Source organism: Emys orbicularis, chromosome 4 (genome assembly GCF_028017835.1).
Source record: "Emys orbicularis isolate rEmyOrb1 chromosome 4, rEmyOrb1.hap1, whole genome shotgun sequence".
Taxonomy (NCBI): Eukaryota; Metazoa; Chordata; order Testudines; family Emydidae; genus Emys; species Emys orbicularis.
The window spans coordinates 155,381,550-155,400,491 of NC_088686.1; the positions used below are offsets into that span (position 1 = coordinate 155,381,550).

General features: G+C 46.0%; 1 protein-coding gene across 1 annotated transcript; it reads left to right on the forward strand.

The window, feature by feature from the left end:
- Positions 1-5,834: 5,834 nt before the first annotated feature.
- On the forward strand, positions 5,835-17,942 carry LOC135877366 (E3 ubiquitin-protein ligase DDB_G0292642-like). The gene is made up of 4 exons (XM_065402794.1): positions 5,835-6,028; positions 8,764-8,858; positions 12,524-12,691; positions 16,175-17,942. The coding sequence occupies exons 1-4, from the start codon at positions 5,959-5,961 to the stop codon at positions 16,628-16,630; spliced, it is 789 nt and encodes a 262-aa protein (XP_065258866.1). The 5' UTR covers positions 5,835-5,958; the 3' UTR covers positions 16,631-17,942.
- The last annotated feature ends 1,000 nt before the right edge of the window (positions 17,943-18,942 follow it).

Below are 18,942 nucleotides of genomic sequence, written 5' to 3' on the forward strand. Positions count from 1 at the left end.
GAATGCTGACACTCTGTATAAAGTTTATACAAGTTAAATTCATAAAATGTCCACCCTCTATAACACTGATAGAGAGATATGCACAGCTGTTTGCCCCTCCCCCCCAGGTATTAATCACTTACTCTGTGTTTATTAATAAACAAAAGTGATTTTATTAAGTATAGAAAGTAGGATTTAAGTGGTTTCAAGTAATAACAGACAGAATAAAGTAGTCACAGAGCAAAATGAAACAAAAACACACAAGTCTAAGCCTAATACATTAAGAAACTGATACAGGTAATATCTCACTCTCAAAGATGTTGCAATAAGCTTCTTTCACAGACTAGACTCCTTCCCAGTCTGGGCCCAATCCTTTCCCCTGGTACAGTCATTGTTAGTTTCAGCAGACATCTCAGGTGGTAAGCAGGAGTTCTCATGAATGGCAGCCCCTTTGTCCTCCTCCACCCCCTTTTATAGCTTTGGCACAAGGTGGGAATCTTTTGTTTCTCTTGGCACCCACCCCTCCTTCTAAATGGAAAAGTACAAGATTTAAGATGGATTTAAATATCAGGTGACATGGTCACATGTCTGAGACCTCATTCCCCATGGGTTGGCCCACACGTACACAGGAAGGCTTTCAAGTAAATAAGGCCATTTACAACCAATTGTTTGGGTCGATGGGAGCCATCAAGTTTCTAAACCACCATTAATGGCCCACACTTTGCATAATTACAATAGGACCTCAGAGTTATACTTCATATTTCTAGCTTCAGATACAAGAATGATACATGCATACAAATAGGAGGAATATATTTAGTAGGTTATAACCTTTGTAATGATGCCTTCCAAGAGACCTTTTGCATAAAGCATATTCCAGTTACATCATATTCACAATCATAAGCATAATTTTCATAGAGCGCAACATCACAGCCTCACTCTAGATAACCAGGCTCTGAGCCTTGGCCCTGACTCCTGGCTATCAACTGTGGCTCCAACCACTAGGCCTGACTCCAGCTCCAGCCACTAGGCACAATCTCCCATGTCCCAGTCTGACAGTTTGAGCAAACAAAAAGCCATCAACAATAAAGGAACTAAAGCAGATATGGCGAGCATGGATCCTACAAAGGCCAATACCTCTCTTACAGAGATAGTGGGAACCCTGCATACCTCGCAGGGTTAAGTTGCCACCTTGCAGGTGCAGAATGTGCTCATGCAAGTCAAGGTGTGCCTCCTTAGCTCCCCACCTGCAAGTTTGATGGTGATTGCGACAAATGTAGTGCGTTCCTTAAATCAGTGTCAGCTCCTATTTCTACTATGGTTCTGGGTGCCCTGAGAAAGGCTCACCAAGGCGTAGTAGCTGAACAGGATTTACAGATCATTTGCTTGTCCTCCAAGCACTGGTATGTTCGATTCTAAGAGGTTCACAAGTGAGAAGTTTGGAAACAGAAAAAGTTACAGTTTTGTTATTTGCTGGTGGTTTCAGGAGAGGGCCATAGAACAAGATGAAGAAAGCAGCAGAAATGGCAGGGTGAGCAAAGGAGCATGTACTGAGTTCACCAAAAAGTTGTGTGTGTAAGGGAGGTCCATCAGCTGCTGATCAGAAGCAATCAGAGCTAGTGGCCAGGTGACACTTGCATGCCACGAAGCATGGCACAGACCGGGGCCAGAAGAGGGCCCTTTTCCTCCATCCGGGCATGAAGGAGTTCAAGCAGATGACACCGCAGAGACAGCAGCAGTGGTGAGAGGTCCAGAGCTGAGGAGACTCTTGTGTAAAAGACGGCTCATGGAGGAGGAGAGAGAGGAAGCGGGAGGCCAGGTGTCAGAGTGAGGAGGCAGAGCTGGAGCAACAGACGCTTGCTGACCAGGACAAACACAGGCAGATCAAACAAGAGAAGGTCAAGTCACACCCATGGGACCCAGGTGGAGAGATGTAAGGCTGTGCCTGAGCAGGCAGGCACACGTGGCTCTGATGAATCCCATCCCTTTGCCCACACCTGAGTCCATATGGACACTACAGGGAGATGCTGGAGAGATATCTGGGGACTGGGAGGCACCAGACGTTACCTGCAAGGCTGAGAAAAGGCTGGCACAGCTTCAGAGGAGATTGTTTGGGTGACTAACAGACTGGGGCAGTAAGGAGCCGACACCCAATTTAGCCAGAGGCAGATCATCATTTTGTGGGGTCCTGGACCAGAGCACATGGAGGCCCCTCCCCACCCCTTCCAGCAGAGTGGGGTCGGGGTGCGTGGGTTTCCTCCACCTGCCTGGCCTTCCGCCCTCTTGTCAACAACACAAACCCCGCTCATAGGGGGTGGAAGTATTTTGTTGGCAAAAGTGCCGACAAACAGCGTTTACACTGCCCGACTTTTGTGCCGCTAAAAGCTGTGTAGTGTAGACAAAGCCTAAAATAAACTAGTCACGCACTTGCTACTTGATCCATTTAATAATGCTCTTACCTTAAATACAAGATACATTTCCCAGGTGACCCATTATCTATTCTGAAAGAACTTCCTCCATCTCTCACACACACACATTCCAGCATCCTGTTTACCCTGAAGAAGTAGATGCAATATTCTTACAACTGAATCCTTTATTTCTCTGACAGTGCTTATACATGGCTGCTCCTTGAGCTATCACTTTCGCTATGACTGGACCGGAGTAAAGGTGTATTATGTATTCATATGTGCAAGGAGTGAGGCAGGGCTAGGAGACCCTTCATGCATAAGTCAGAAAAGCCAGGGCTGGTTCTTCTGGTGTTCTGAACGCTTCATTCACATTTTGAACTTCTCATCCACAAAGTCTGTTTTATGTCTTTAAAACTCAGCTGAAGGAAATTCTGGGGAGGTGACACAGGGGCAGAGGGGTCTAGTTCCTGAATGAAGATGCAGAGAAAAACCTTCAAGCTATTTTGCCTTGAAAGCAATTTTTTTTTTTTTTTTAAATAGGCCAAGCTTCCCCAGCTGGGGTTACACTCACAGAAACCCTGACGGGAAGTTCTAGATTCTTCATAAAAGAGGCCCTGGGGAAAGGGGTTTGCGAAAACTTGAAGATACTTTTGCATCCTGGCTGCTAGGAACAAAACTTACCTTCTCCTTTAAGGGTTGTTGAGGAGATAGTGTGTCACCTTTTGCCTATGGAGTGGTTTGTACTGAAAAATAGTTTTACTTTAAGCTGATAGAAGCCTATAGTTTTGGGGTTTGGACTCTTGACAGTCCTACAGTGCCACTGCAGCTATTCTGTTCATATTAGAACATGAACAGCTGCTGCACCAACTTGCTCTGTTTTAGTTCCTCACCCTGATTGGCAGGAATCTGTGTATTGATGGTTCAGCCTCCATTTACTTTCTGGCCTTGCTATTCAGACAGATATGAACCTATCCACTGGGAATGGGACTGTGACCACCAACTCATTTCATACAATACATCCAGCAAGCATCATGACTTTTGGTAGCTACCAACCTGGGTCAGAGCTGACTTGGTGACCTGAAAGGGAAGATTCTGTATCCCTTCTTCATATATCCTCTGGGCCATGCAACCTTCCATTAAATTATTCTTAAGCACAGATTTGTCTGCGACCTTGACTCATGGAAATAATGAAATCCATGGGCGGTGGGTCCCATAGGCTACAGGAAACTGTACCTCCCCAAACAGCCAGGCATGGCCCCGCCCATGCTCCAACGTGCCCAGGCAGCTCCCCTTTAGTGTGTGTGCGGCTCCTCAAGTCCCCATGTGCTCCGGCCAGGGTTGGGGGGGGGGACTGTGGTGGTGCCGCCCGCCCGCTCTCCCAGTGCTCTGGGGCTGGGGGGGGCTGGGGCCATGTGCCACCTGCCTTCCTGGCACTCTGGGACTGGAGGGGCTGGGGCCCTGCGCCATCCGCCTTCCTGACACTCTGGAGCTAGGGAGGCTGTGGCCACACACTGTCTACTCTTCTGGTGCTCCTTTGGGGGGCTAGCCTGGGGTGGGGCTTGAGGCCAGTAGCCATGTGAGGGGGGCCCCGGGCTTTGGCAGGGTGCAAAAGAGATGGGACCTTGGATAGAAGGGGTGGGGCTGGGGGCTAGCCTCCCTCAGCCAACAGTTCACGCACTGCCTTATGCTTCTCACCTTGACTGGCTAGCAGGCTCCTTCAGTGGCACAGAGCTGCTGCTGCTGCTGCTCAGCAGGGAGGGAACTCAGTGGGGAACTAGATTTAAAACAGGTCCCGGTCAAATGAATTTTCCCCCAAGGTGGATGGACCAAGGGCTCAGCAACAGGCACCTTGCAAAAGGACAGTGGTTCTCCCAGTTGGGAATGGATGTTAGACTCTTGCAGGGGGCATGACACACTTCAGTCATGCATCAGGCTATTTTCTTTCCAATTTATCATAATAGTATTCAGTTTAAGAACACCTGTTAGTGGATCAGCTTCCCAGTCAGATGGCAGGCCCACTGCAGCCAGAGGATTTCCTCTCTCTCAGTAGGGCCAATTTCACTATTTTGGCTGGTTTCGCCTGAGTTGTCGTTTGCCCTCCATGTTAGTCCCCTTTCTTTATCACCCAGTTGGTGCGCTTTCTGAAGTTTGGTGGGAACTTGTAGCAGGAAATAGTCACATGACTTGGAATAATCCACCCGACAACGGGAGGTTACCAAAGGACTGTGCGCCCAGCACCCGAGTGGCAGCCCAGTTCCATTTGCCTGTGCGCATTATCTGTACCCGTGTGACGTCCGAAGAAGATTCCGACTTACCTGCCTGTTACCTGATCCTGGTCCTGTCTTTGTCGTGGCATTGGTCCGGATTCCCTATGCTGTCCCAAAAGGATCCTGAGTGCTGTCTCCTGGTGGTCCTTGTGGTTCCTGTCCATGGTCCATAGCATTCATGTGTCTGCAAGACATGGTTATGTACAGAGTTATTTGATTTACTTGTTATCTACCTATCTTGTTTTGGGGTCCCTGGCTTTATGCCAAACATTGGTTGTTAACTGAGTGGTTTTCCTTGTGTTTGTTCAATAAATACTTGTTTGTTTTATTATACCTGCCTTTCCTTGTATCTTTGAGTGGGACAAAGCACCGCCAGTGATTGATACGACTGGAGGAAGGGGCCCGTAGAAGATGGTTCTTTTGTAAACTTTAGCTCCTTGGGTTAAAGCTATTAGTTTTAGTTTTCTCTGGTTTGAAAGTTGTGGACTTGTCGCACTGCTGATTCAGGAGTTGTGGAATCTAGGATTTGTGTTTTTTGCCAAATATCTCTAGTTACATTTGGACAACTCTGCAGTTTGCTGGGGGAACAATACTGTAAGAAGCAGTTTATAAACTTGATTTGTTAAAAACCTGGGCTGCCTGAGAGGGTGATAAAGAACAATTTCAGTGACAGCCCTGCTGTCAAATAAGGGACCAGGACACCAGAACATTCTCTCCCCAGAAATAAAAATTAAATTTAAAAAAAAAAAAAAAAAAAAAAAAAACACAACAACAACAAAAACACACCACACATTTTGGTGGAGACTTGGGTTCAAAATTGTTTGAATCTCTCTGCTCATGCTCTTCTGCTGCTGTTATTCACACTACATATGAAAAGTAAAAGTCATTTTAGATACAAAACACTGTCTATGATGACTTCGATGTACATCCTAAGTAACATTTCTATCATTTGAGCCCTTTTTATCAGGGCTTTCATGTAACAATTGCCGTGGCAAAACTGTTGCTCTCCCCGTATGTAGACTGTAAGTTTTTGAACTGATGCTCTCTGGGCCTCAGAGAGAGGGAAACAGGGAAATGAAAGCAGAAGCTCCCTTCTGCAGCATGAGTGTTGAATGATGCAGCTCGAGAGGGAGGAGTCATTAACCAGCTCAAAGTGAAACCACTTCTAGCTAGCTTTGTAATCCTCACCCAGAGATTTGTCAAAGCAAATTGTACCATTGTACAGGACTGACAGACAGACGCTCTCTCCCTTGAGCGATAATTTTTGGAGGGGGTTTTCTGTCTCCTTTGTGTCTCCAGCTAAGACTATGGAATTTTTTAGGAAAGAAAATGAAGAGCCTGCACCAAAGTTTGTTCGTAGAAAGGACGATATCACAGGTAATTCTGGGCAGCATTTTCATTTGTTATCAGCCTGATAACTTAGGTCCTTCCTTGTTTGTGGCAAACACACTGTGGGAGTGGTGAAGGGGCATGGTCTCACCATTCTGAAATGGAATTGGAGTTTGTGTAACCAGATAGTCACGCCATTTGGAAGCATGAGAGCAAAGCAGAAACTTTAAATCATTGTGTGAATTACCTTAGTCTGAAACCTGCTATTTGGTGACTTTGCACCTTGAAGTTTCCTGTTCAGCACACATAGCTCACTAGGAGAAGCAGCCACTGGGTGCATGCAGCATGTGTGGACACTTCTCCTGCTTCTCTGGGGTGTCTGGAGAGAGGAATGGTGGGGAGAGGGGTGGCATTAGGGAAGCAGATGAAGCCTTTAGAGCCCACCTATGCTGTAGCCATAGATGGAGGGAGGTATGCCCCCTTTTACGCGCCTGGGACTCTGCCCATTCGTGGCCAGGCTGGTGGATCAGAACACAGATCCTGCCCCAGCTAAGAAGTTGAAAGTGGGTATGAAAATAATCATTACTTTTTAAATTGAACTAATGTAAAAAGTATTTGTGTCAAAAGATGTAAAGAGCCCTTAGTGGATTTCATACAGACAGAGGCGACAGTGGGGGACGACATGCCTGGTCACGGACCTCCCAGATTTGCTGGTTGGCTTGTACTGAGCATTTTGTAAAATAGGCTTGAGCATCGCTGCAGACAGCTCAATGGAGACTGCTGTTCAACATGTAGCAGTAGTCAAAAAGCCAGGACAAGGTCAGGACATCTAAGGAATGAGATGGAGACTATGACTATTCTGGTGGGAGACATCAGATAGCGATGCTAAAATAGTTTTAGAAGTTCTTCTTCTTAGCGTGCGAGAAAGTCAGTCTGAAGAAACGCTGTATTATTGCTAATTTTGTGATGCAGTCTCTTTTGGGTGGTGCTGCTGCAAGTAACAAGAGAGTTTCCCCTTCCTGTGCCTGGCGATATTCTGTAGGGGGGTCCTGTACATGCTCTGTCCGTTTTTATGCCAGCCTAGCTGGCCTGAAGGAGCCAAAGGACCATGAGGAAGAAGGCTCAGGAAGTCTGTGGTAGTGGGACCACAGGCGGCTTTACAGTAAAACACAGCAGGGTGTCCTGGCACGGGCCCCCCAGGCTGGGCAGCTACGGGGGCAGAAGCTTGGTCCTGCAGGCTCTGCACCCACTGGCAACCAAGCTCACCCCTCTCCCGCCTCCTCCTCCGAGAGTGCCGCGTTCCTGCCCCTCCTCCTCCCTCCCAGCGCTGCCCCCACCGCCGAACAGCTGTTTGCCAGCTCCAGGCACTCCGGAAGGGTGGGGCCGCAGCATGCTCTGGCAGGGAAGAGGTGGGGGTGGGGCCTTGGGAAAGGGGGGTGGAATCAGGACAGGGCGGAGCAAAGGCAGGGCCCCCACACTCCCCCTACACATACCCCCTCTCCAGTCCCCTGCCATGAGCCGCTCAGGGCAGGGGACTGGGAGCACTCCCATGACCCCAGCCCCCACCCTCTGTCCTGATTCCTGCACGCCCCTCACACACACATACACCCCAGTCCCCTACCCTCCCTGACTCCTGTACCCACCCCTCACACACCCAGCCTTGTCTCCTGCAGCCCCCCTCACACACACACCCAGCCCATGCTGACTCCTGCACCCTCCCCCACATCCCCAAAAGCATCTCAGGGTTTTAAAAGTGTAAGTCCCACGTGTCCCATTGAAAGTCAATGATATTTGAGTCCCTAAATCCCAGAGGAACTTTTGTAAATATGTGCACCCTAGACACATCTTCTGTCAGCTGCTTCAGTACTCTGTACCCCCCAACCTAAAGCAAATACTCACCAGCAACCACACATCACTGAACAAAAACACTGACCCAGGAACCTATCCTTGTAACAAAGCCCGATGCCAACTCTGTCCACATATCTATTCAAGTGACATCATCATAGGGCCTAATCACATCAGCCATACCATCAGGGGCTCGTTCACCTGCACATCTACCAATGTGATACATGCCATCATGTGCCAGCAATGCCCCTCTGCCATGTACATTGGCCAAACCGGACAGTCTCTACGCAAAAGAATTAATGGACACAAATCTGACATCAGGAATCATAATACTCAAAAACCAGTGGGAGAACACTTTAACCTGTCTGGTCATTCAATGACAGACCTGCGGGTGGCTATTTTACAACAGAAAAACTTCAAAAACAGATTCCAACGAGAGACTGCTGAGCTGGAATTGATATGCAAACTAGATACAATCAACTCAGGATTGAATAAGGACTGGGAATGGCTGAGCCATTACAAACATTGAATCTCTCTCCCCTTGTAAGTATTCTCACACTTCTTATCAAACTGTCTGTACTGGGCTATCTTGATTATCACTTCAAAAGTTTTTTTTCCTCTTACTTAATTGGCCTCTCAGAGTTGGTAAGACAACTCCCACCTGTTCATGCTCTCTGTATATCTCCTCAATATATGTTCCATTCTATATGCATCCGAAGAAGTGGGCTGTAGCCCATGAAAGCTTATGCTCTAATAAATTTGTTAGTCTCTAAGGTGCCACAAGTACTCCTGTTCTTTATGCAGTTGTGTGTGTGTGTGTGTGTGTGTGTGTGTGTGTGCGCGCAGAATCTCCCAGACCAAAGATCCAGACTTGATAAACACACTCAGTTTTGAGAGGATTTTTATGTTAATTCAGCTAGTGTTTCCTTGCTTGTCAGGTGATGAGGAGGAGCTCATGAGGGTGGAAATGTCTTGTGGACATGCTGCAGATCCTGGTTCCTTAACAGGTTGGTGCCGAAGTCTGTTAGACCAGGTAAGAGAACACAGAAGGCAGTCAGAGAAGCCATACTATGTGTTTTTAATATATTTTGGTTTCTTCCAGAGATATGTCCCTTGAGATATTGAAATGTTCTGTCAAGTGGGAAAACTGTCTTCAGCTAGTAATGTGGGGCATTCTGAGACCATGTACTGTTATTTCCCCTCCCATCCCCTGCTTCCCTCCCCACCCATGAGAAATAAGTAACTACCTGTGATGCAAAGAGATCATTCTTTCCAGTGACAAGAGAACCTCAGAAAGTTCAAAGGGTCCATTTCAAATAAACAACTGAAGTCCAGATGCTATTTTTAAAGCCTTTGATTTCTTTGAATCTTTTGAGTCTGCAAAATTGTGCTGGAAATGTGATGAGATACAGCAATTCCTGGGCTGAGTTGGTACTTTTGGTTGTAATGATATTGTAATGTCAGGGGTACACAAAACAATGAGGTGAGGCCACATTATATACAAAACACTGAACACGGCCAGAGCCCTGACACAGCAATGACTGACTTCCTTAGAGCTGTCAACAGGCAGCTCCACTTGCCACCCCAAAAGAGCACTTGGTTTCAATTCCCACTTTCTGCCAGCACCTAGAAGTCTCCCTCCCACTGACAGCCAGGTAAAAGAGGAACTCAGCCAAATGGAGAAGATGCATGTAACTTTCCAAGTAGATATTCCAACAGAATGGTGTGCTAGTGACAAGCCAAAAACCCAAAGATTCAGATCCATGTAGATTTTTTTAAGCTTAATGAGAATCTCTGAAGAAAGAGACATGTACCTCCATGTGTAGAACATGTGTTAGAACAACTTGCAATCCTGCATCTTGGCAGGGGGTTAGACTAGATGACCCCTGCTGTCCCTTCTAACCTTATGGCTCTATGATTCTATGAACTTGGAGACAAAAGCTGTCTGAAAATGCCACGCCCAGTTGCTGTTCTTTTGAGTACATAGAAGTAATCAGTAGTGCAGATTCTATTACACTATTTGGAAATTTTTTGTTTTAGTCAACATCCGTTTGGCATATCATCTGCCTTTGAACACTTTCAAAAGAAGATGAACCTTTCCAGGAATTATGACCTCTGCCAAATCATAGAAGATTAGGGTTGGAAGGGACCTCAGGAGGTCATCTAGTCCAACCCCCTGCTCAAAGCAGGACCAACACCAACTAATTATCCCAGCCAAGGCTTTGTCAAGCCGGGCCTTACAAACCTCTAAGGATGGAGAAAGTCCTGCTACTGGAGACCTATACAGAGCTAAGTACTCAGAGATAAAATAAAATTTGAGCACCTTGCCACAAGTAGTTTTCTATAACCCAAATAAACACCACAGTTTCAGCCTGTCATAAACATACAGATACGGGTAGCATACAATCCCTCCTGGGCAGCTGTACTGAATCTTTACCTGTAAGGGGTTAAGAAGCTCAAATAACCTGGTTGGCATGTGACCAAAAGGACCACTAATGAAAGAAGATACTTTCAAATCTTGGGGGGGAGGGGGGAGGTTGTTTGTGCTCTCTGTTTGTTCTCTCTCCAGATGGAGAGAGAGAGAGAGAGAGAGAGAGAGAGAGAGAGAGAGAGAGAGAGAGACCAGGCAGGTAAAACATCTCCTGAAAACATACTTGAAATGATCCATAAAAGGTTACAAAAATTGTAAATAAGGGCAAGGAAATGCGTTAGATTATCATTTGTTTTAGCTAGTGAATTTTCCCTATGCTAAGAGGGAGTTTCATTCCTGTTTTTTGTAACTGTGAATCTGAGTCCAGAGAGGAATCCTGTGTTTTAAATCTTTTTATTACCTGTAAAGTTACCTTGCATCCTGATTTTGCAAGTGTGATTCTTGTACTTTTTTTCTTTATAATAAAGAAGTTCTTTTAAGAACCTGATTGATTTTGTGTCCTAAAAACCAAAGGGTTTGGTCTGTGCTCACTTTGTTAACCAATTGGTTGGTATATTATTCTCAAGTCTCCCCAGGAAAGGGGGTGAAGGAGCTTGGGGGGGAATAGGGCTCCAAGTGACCCTTTCCTGAATTTTTGTGTAAATCATTTGGTGGTCCAAGGAAAAGGAAGGGAATTTGTGCCTTGGGGAAGTTTTTAACCTAAGCTGGTAGAAATAAGCTTAGGGGGTCTTTCATGCGGGTCCCCACATCTGTACCCCAGAGTTCAGAGTGGGGAGGGAACCCTGACACAGCCAGTGCATTATCCTACGGACTTGATGTAGTCCTCCTTCAGAGTCTTCTATAAATGTGGCACCTGCCAGGGGGACATGCCTCACGAGTACTCACCAACACAGAATGGCACTATATGCAAATAAAAGTGGAGGAGTCAGCAAGTACATAGGTATGTGAATGCTTCAGAAGCTTCCTTGTACGTGTAACCCACACCTGCAGTGTGGCTCTCCCTTCCTCTAATGGCTTAACCACATAGAGGTTTAACAAGTCTGTTACCGCCCCTGAGCTAACAGACATAGGCCAGGCAGCAGAGGCTCTTGCTTTTAGATGCAGAGGTTCCTGGATTCTGTTCCCCACTGCCAACAATCCACCCAGGAGCACTGCATTACAAGAGGCAGTCTGTGGTTGGACCCGAGTTATATGTCTCCTGAAGCTCAGGATGGGCTCCCCCAGCCAGGGGAATGCGTAACAAGAAGTGGATGAATGTCCCAGAAAAGTTATGATCGATTGCAAAAAGGGATGGAGAAAAGAACAAAAATTCAGATAAAGCTATCCAGCCGTGTTGAGAACCTTTCAGATGATCCTAACATAAATCAGGGTGTTGAAGAGTCCTCAAACTGCACGAGGACTACCAACCTCGTCACGAGTGCGGCTTCCTAAATCTCAGTCTTTTGGTGCCGTGCGTGCTGGTTCAGTGAGCTAGTCTTAAGTTTAAGAAAGAAGGCAGGCTGAGTGGATGAGAACATGAAATTCCTCAACACCAAAGAGAGCATAAGGTAGATTAAACAGCCAACTGTGGCTGGAATTGCTCTTTGCAGTTTTCCAAGCTGGGCACATACAGAACGGATGAGACCATAAAACAAGAGATAGACAAAATAGGGAAAGAAATGTTAAATACTAAAAGAAAGAAGAGTAATTTTATAAGTAGCCCAACAAAACAGCATAGATGGCCAGAATGGAGACCACAGTCAGACTCAAAGCAATTTTTCTTCAAATCACTTATACCCCCTCACTTAAATAGGAGTTTTTAGCCATGACTTTGGTTTTTTGCTTCAGGAAATATTTCACAAATGTACTCCTTTAAATAAATTTATAAATATTTCACTTACTGATGACTCAGTGACACATTCATAAGCCTCAGATTAGCAAGTTATTAAAAAATAATAATAATGGGAACTGAAGGTTGGTTATGAATATATATATATATATATACACACACACACACCCCACAACGCTTTTCAACAAAGTGAGAGAAATGAAGAGTTAAGCTGCTTCAGAAATCAGAGAAAGCACAATTTTTTCTGACCATATTTAACACCTCCACCACCACCAGAATCTCATCAGTAAAACTAGATCCAAATTCCAAACTAGCAAACAAGCAAGCAACTCTTTTAAGATGGAGTTAACGCTGACCTTAATAGGTGGCTTGTAATATGGCAAAGGTTTCAAATTTCATAGCTTTGCCTCTTTGACTTCTCTGCTTTCCTGGCCTACAGGGTCACTTGAAGTTTCACTGCCCTGCTGATGTTAATGGGGAAAAATGTGGGAAGGAATGGTCCTATCCGGAAGTCCGTCGGAATGCTTCAATCACTGAAGCAGAGCAACGGAACTTTGAAGAAAAACTTGCGAAGTTTGCAGCTAAATATTACCATGACTACAAAGAGGTGAGTCCGGATCCCTACTGCTTCTCTCCTCCTTCACACCTCTGCCTTTGTTTTATTCATGATGGCACTTTGTAGAGAACGGTGAAGCTGTGCTGCTCCTGTTGCAGCAGCTTCCATGTTGCGCCATGACAGTGATGCTGCTGGTTACGGATCCAGGGCATCCCAAGGAGCAGATATCCGGTATCCAGTTGTTCCTCTGCCCGGCCTCGCATAGCGCACATCCCTAACAGAGCTGGGGGACATTGACCTTATTTATGCAGCTGGGCATGTGCAGGAAATGGAGCTAAAAAACCATTTGGGAAAGTCATCTTCAAACACAGAAGACCGAGAATGGCGCATCTCCTGAAAGGTGACCTGCATAGGAAAGCACTATTTCAAGGGCCTCTGTACATTCCCACTCATGGGATGGTGCGCCTGACCTCAAATTTCCTGAACCTTCTGGAAAGGGGTGTCAATTGGGCCTATATTTTTCACTCTATGCATCTGATGAAGTGGGTTTTAGCCCACAAAAGCTTATGCCCAAATAAATGTGTTAGTCTAAGGTGCCACAAGGACTCCTCGTTGTTTTTAGGGAGAAGGGTGCACTCCTGTCAAGTAGGAGGTCACCACCACTGTTCATAGAAGCCAGGGATCTACTGCTTAATATACTACAAGCCACCGTTCAGGATGGGATTGTCCTATATATCAGCCACGGGCTTCTGGCTCCTGAGAAGGGGAGCTGGCTGACATCACAGGCTCCCGCTTACCTTGTCAGCTGCGGCAACTGGCACAGACTGACTTGCAGCATCTCAGCTCCAAATTTTTTGGTATCTGCAGCTTTGGAGAAAAGCTAAAGGGGGCCAAGTCTTCTTATTCTGCACCTATGGACAACAATCTGCTCCCCATCCCCACACAGACCCAGAGAGATAGCGAGCTACAGGGAGTTTGCTTTAACCACCCAGCTCCCTTGGCTGTAATCATTACAGACGTTTCTGCACGGGGCTTCCAAGAGCTAGTGGTCATCCATGACCTCGGGAACAAGTGGGAAACAAAAGCCATTCACTGGGCCAACGAATTCTCTCCCCAAGGCCAGGTTGTTCACACAAAACCACAGCAATGTACGACAAGCAAGGCAGAGCTCCCTCTCTAGCACTGTGCGAAGACAATAGGAGTCTCTGGCATTGGTCTGCAGCCAGGAGAGAAGAATGTGCAAAGACGTTTTCAGCAGAGCAGCTCAACACTGAAGAGCGGTCTCCTCAGCAGGCAGGGAGTGCCAGACATACATTTATTTGCCTCCGGAGAGAATTCCAAATGTCCCCTCTACTGTTTATAAGCAGGCAGGAGCAAGCAATCTCTGATAGATGCTCTCCTCCTGGACTGGAGCAAGGATCTGTATGCATTTCTTCCAGTTCACCCCATCACACTGGCCATTCAAAAGGTCCACCAAGACAAAGCAAGGCTCATCCTGATTGTTCCAGCATGGCCAAGGGAGCAGCGACATACTTACCTTCCAGAGTTGTTCTGGGACCCCCACAGTACCGGCCTCTCTCTCAGGACCTTTATCTCAAGGGACAGCAGAGATCTCCATATCAATCTGGAGGCTCCACCCCTGGCCGCATGAATAATCGTACGCACTGCTCGGTGCTCACTCTGCGGGGTTCTCTCTGCTGCCATCGCCTGTCTGAGATATATCTCTAATGCCAAAATATGCAGAGCAGCGACGTGGAGTTTGATTCACACATTTTGCTTCCACTACTCCTCAGACTTGGCCAGTGCCGGACTGGGAGAGGCGTGTTACAATCTGTATTTAACCGATTACTCCTCAGCCCACCTTCCACACGGGCTGTTCTGCTCACGGACCTCCCAAAAGCAGGAATGCAGAGTCTCTGAAAGAGGAAAATCACTACCTAGCGGTGACTGTGCTTCTTTACGAGCTGCCATGCCCCTCCCTCCTTCCCCTCAACCTGGGAGTTCTCTGTACATCTGCAACAGTGGATTTCAGGAAAAGAAACGGTCTGCAGTCCTTATATAACCCCACAGGCTGGTGAGGAAGCATTTTTGTAGCCATTACAAACATGGTTTTCTAGGGATTTCCAGATCCTACAGGCACTGGGGGTACCATTCCATGAGTGTGACTGCACAGAGGCGAATCATGAGGAACCACAACTACTGCTAGGTAACCTATTTTTGTTTCCTTTTAAGTTCTTCATGATGTAGATAAAGGACGCCTGAACTGCCTGCTTCCCCAGCCTCCTGGGGTCTTTTAATGTTAGAAATTCGGGGCTTGTCCATCCTGTTTTATGCTGTAAGAGTGGGATCGGGCCATACAGAAAGCAAGGAAATGAACCGGATTGTGAGAACAATGGATTTTGACTCAGACTGCGAAAACACCTCTTTCATTCCAATGCCTAGCAAAAAGTGATAAGAAAAGCTCTGTGAAAGATTCACCACACCCCACCCTATCACGAAGAGCTGGAGTGCCCCCAATCCATTTCCCTGATTGGCCAAGGATGATCATCAGCAAAAGCGAAGGCTATGTCTGTACTAAAGAGAAGTCGATCTATGTTAGGTCGACTTACAGCCACTGCATTAATTACGGTGGTGGCTGATGTCCACACTACCCTCCTTCTGTCGGTGATGTGCGACCTCACCAGGAGCGCTCCCGCCGACTGACAAGAGGCAGCGTAGTAGGCTGAGAGCCAGGGTGCTCAGCTCTGCACAGCTCCATGCCAGGAGCCCAGCCTGCCCCCAGCTTCTCACCTCCCTGTTCTTAGCCGGGGGTGGGGGAAGCCACCTGGGACTTCTCGCCTCCAGCGGGGAGATCCGCACCCAGAGTCCAGTCGGCTGCTGTGCTCCCGGTGGGAAGTGGATACCTGGGACCCTGCGGGGCAGCAGGGCTCCCAGTGGGGAGTCCGGGTGGCAGCCCAAGCTGGGAGCCTGGGTGGCAGCCTGGCTTGGAGCGGAGACCGGGCAGCAGCCCAGCTCTGGAGCTGGGAGCAGCTTTCTTGTCCATATCACGGCTCCAGCAGAACTGTGAAATTGACAAGAATGACAGCCAATGACGATGTAAGGAATGCAGTGTCTACACAGACATTGTGTCGCCCTACCTGCACCGACATAAGCCCTGTGCCTTTTGTTGAGACGGTCTTATGGTGTCAACAAAGCAGGGGAGTTCCATCCGCAGGAGGAGCATTTCAGGGTGTGCACCTCCACTGTTTTGTCGGAAAAAGCTGACTTTTGTTGACAAAACTGTATAGTGTAGACAAGGCCTAAGACTTGAGGTTCCTGATATTTCTATGGCAAATAAGTGTTTTTGGAGAGGAAAATACCCTTTCAGGCCTTCATTATAAATCATGAAAAAGTCAAAAGGGCACACATCTTTACAATGGTCTGTGAAATGGGAAGGAACTCCAGAAGTTATGTAAATACCATTTTGTGTCACTTTCTTTTTAAAAAGATGGAGTAACATTCTCACTCATGTCTGAAATTTGTTTTTTCTCCAAGTGTCCCAACTGCCACAGCTATGTGGAACGCCAAGATCTGAAAAACCTGAGGGTGGTCTGTATCCTCTGCCATTCGCTGAAGGGGCAAGGCTTTGAGTTCTGCTGGCAGTGCCTGAAGCCCTGGAAAGGTGGTGGAGCACCATCCGAGAGGTGTGAAAATGTGGGATGCAAGAACCAGTCCCTGGAAGTCTTAGCAAACTGCAAGCTGAAGGATCTTCCAGGAAGTGAAATAAAAAACTGTCCTTCCATCCGTGCTTGTCCCACCTGTGGGCGACTCATTGAGCACATGGAAAAGTGCAAATATATTGTATGTCCACAATGTCACGTTGAATTTTGTTTCGCTTGCCTTGAAATTGCTCGTAACTGCCAAGCCAGCAAACGTGGTGCCTATTTTCAATACTGTGCAAAACCACTAGCTCCAAAACAAACACAAATTCCGGTATGGGCTCAGAAATAAGCAAAATTGTTCCAGCCATACAGGCCAGGGAGATTAGGAAATGCCCCAGGGTCAGTACTCAGCTCCACTGCAATCCTCCCAAAAGCAATGTTATCCCTCCTGTCAAATTAAGCTTGATGGACAGATAAGAGATTGATCGAGAGTCAGGACAAGCCCACCCCCTCCAATGACACTTTTTCCAGTAAGGATAGTGTGTGTTGAGGTGAATATTATAGGTCTGCTACACCTGATATTTAAGCCATACGTAAAAAAAGAAAATGCTTGTAATATAAAATAGATAGGCTATTTTTGTAGCTTGTTCAGGATACTGGAGAACCCATGCAATTAACAGATACTCAGATTTTGCTAGACAGCAAATATACATTCATAATCATAATTGTATTTCCCCTCTCTACAAGGTGGCTAAGACTGAACCAAGCTTGAACAAAACCAAATACAAGTGTTTTTATTTTCATAGGCTTAGGATAAAGAGGTTCGATCTTGGCTTTTAAAGTATTTTGTCTAACTGAATGAAAAACCACTCTTTCTGTGCAGTCCTCCAACCTTCCCCACAGGGAAACATGTCCAGCTTTTCACACAGAGTACTGCAATCTAACACACACAACCTGGAGAGTCCCTTTTGAACCCAGTATTAATCAATCTTACTCTTTTCATGGGTAAGAAAGTTCAGGCTTGCCATTCATTGGGAATAGTGGGGGCTGGTTAAGACATACCAAACATACCAAATTTCTAAATATAACCCATTGTGAAGCTGTGAATAAATTGGTCTACGTACAATGTGTCATGCTGGCCTCACTGTGGAAGTTAAACTATGGGTCTTCTTTATTCCAGTACAGCAATATTCTCTGTTCAATGCTTGAAGAAAGTGATTTGCAGATATCCACTATTGTCACATAACAGTAGACTCTTCATAGTTAAGACTAGTTAGCATCTCACTGCAAGATGGATTTTGATTTGCATTGTATCTCCAAAAAATTTCTTGCTTTCAGAGGTTTAGCATTAAAGCTCATTGACAAATTGACTCCTGTTCTAAAGTGTTGAATAAATTGAATTAGATCTTTGAGATTTTAAAATGACACTTCTAGGAAGTTTTGGTGAAATTTAATGTTTGTGCCCATCTACTAGCAGAATGCTATCTGCTTATAGTATGCTTGAAATTTTGTGATGCAATAGGATACTACTAGAACTAGTCCGATTTTTTTCTTCCTGTGCAAAATTTCACCACTACAAAAAAAAAAAATTTTTGTCAACGTTTTCTGCTAAATGTTTCATTTTGTGAAAAACAGAAAAATTAAACTTTTGAGGTTTTGGGGGAGAACATTTTGGTTTTCAATGAATAAGTTTGTAATTTTCCACAGAAAGCAGACACATTCCATGGAAAACTCAGGTTAGTTGAAAACCCAATTTTCTGTCAAAAACCAGTTTTGACTGAGAATTTTTGACCATTCCTAGATAACTCCATGCCTGCTCACCATTGCTTTTGGTCCATGTACAACACTTAGGAACACAGGAGATAAAAGCTTTATACATTGTGACAAGATGGCCGATGTTAGTATGGTGGGTCCTGAGCTTTTCGTGGTGGGGGGCTGTCAGGTTTCCCTCCCCACTCTAAACTCTAGGGTACAGATGTGGGGACCCACATGAAAGCCCCCCTAAGCTTATTTCTACCAGCTTAGGTTAAAAACTTCCCCAAGGCACAAATCCTTCCTTGTCCTTGGATGGGTACTGCTGCCACCACCAAGTGAGTCAGACAAAGATTCAGGAAAAGGACTTGGAGTTCCTGTTTCCCCAAAATATCACCCAAGCCCCTTCACCCCCTTTCCTGGGGAGACTTGAGAGTAACCAAGGTGAGCACCAACCAGCCCCTTGGGTTTTTAGGACACTAAAAACCAATCAGGTTTTTAAAAACAGAACTTAATTATAAAGAAAAAGTAGAAGAAGCACCTCTGTAAAATCAGGATGGAGGGTAATTTTATAGGGTAGTCAGATTCAAAACACAGAGGATTCCCCTGTGGGCAAAACTTTAAAGTTACAAAAACAGGGATAAACCTCCCTCTTAGCACAGGGAAAATTCACAAGCTAAAACAAAAGATAACCTAACTCATTTCCTTGCTATTACTTACTACTTCTGTAATATTAGATGCATCATTCAAGTAGGAGCTGGATTACTTGCTTGGTCTCTCTCAAGAGAGCAACAACAGCCCCAACAAAAACCTTCCCCCACAGATTTGAAAGTATCTTCTCCCCTTATTGGTCCTTTTGGTCAGGTGCCAACCAGGTTATCTGAGCTTCTTAACCCTTTACAGGCAAAG

Excerpts from the sequence above, each read along its gene's own strand:
- LOC135877366 (XM_065402794.1), top strand. The coding sequence starts at position 5,959 with ATGGAATTTTTTAGGAAAGAAAATGAAGAGCCTGCACCAAAGTTTGTT. Across the intron at positions 6,029-8,763 it reads TAGAAAGGACGATATCACAG|GTGATGAGGAGGAGCTCATG; the intron begins GTAATTCTGGGC and ends CTTGCTTGTCAG. Across the intron at positions 12,692-16,174 it reads ATTACCATGACTACAAAGAG|TGTCCCAACTGCCACAGCTA; the intron begins GTGAGTCCGGAT and ends TTTTTCTCCAAG.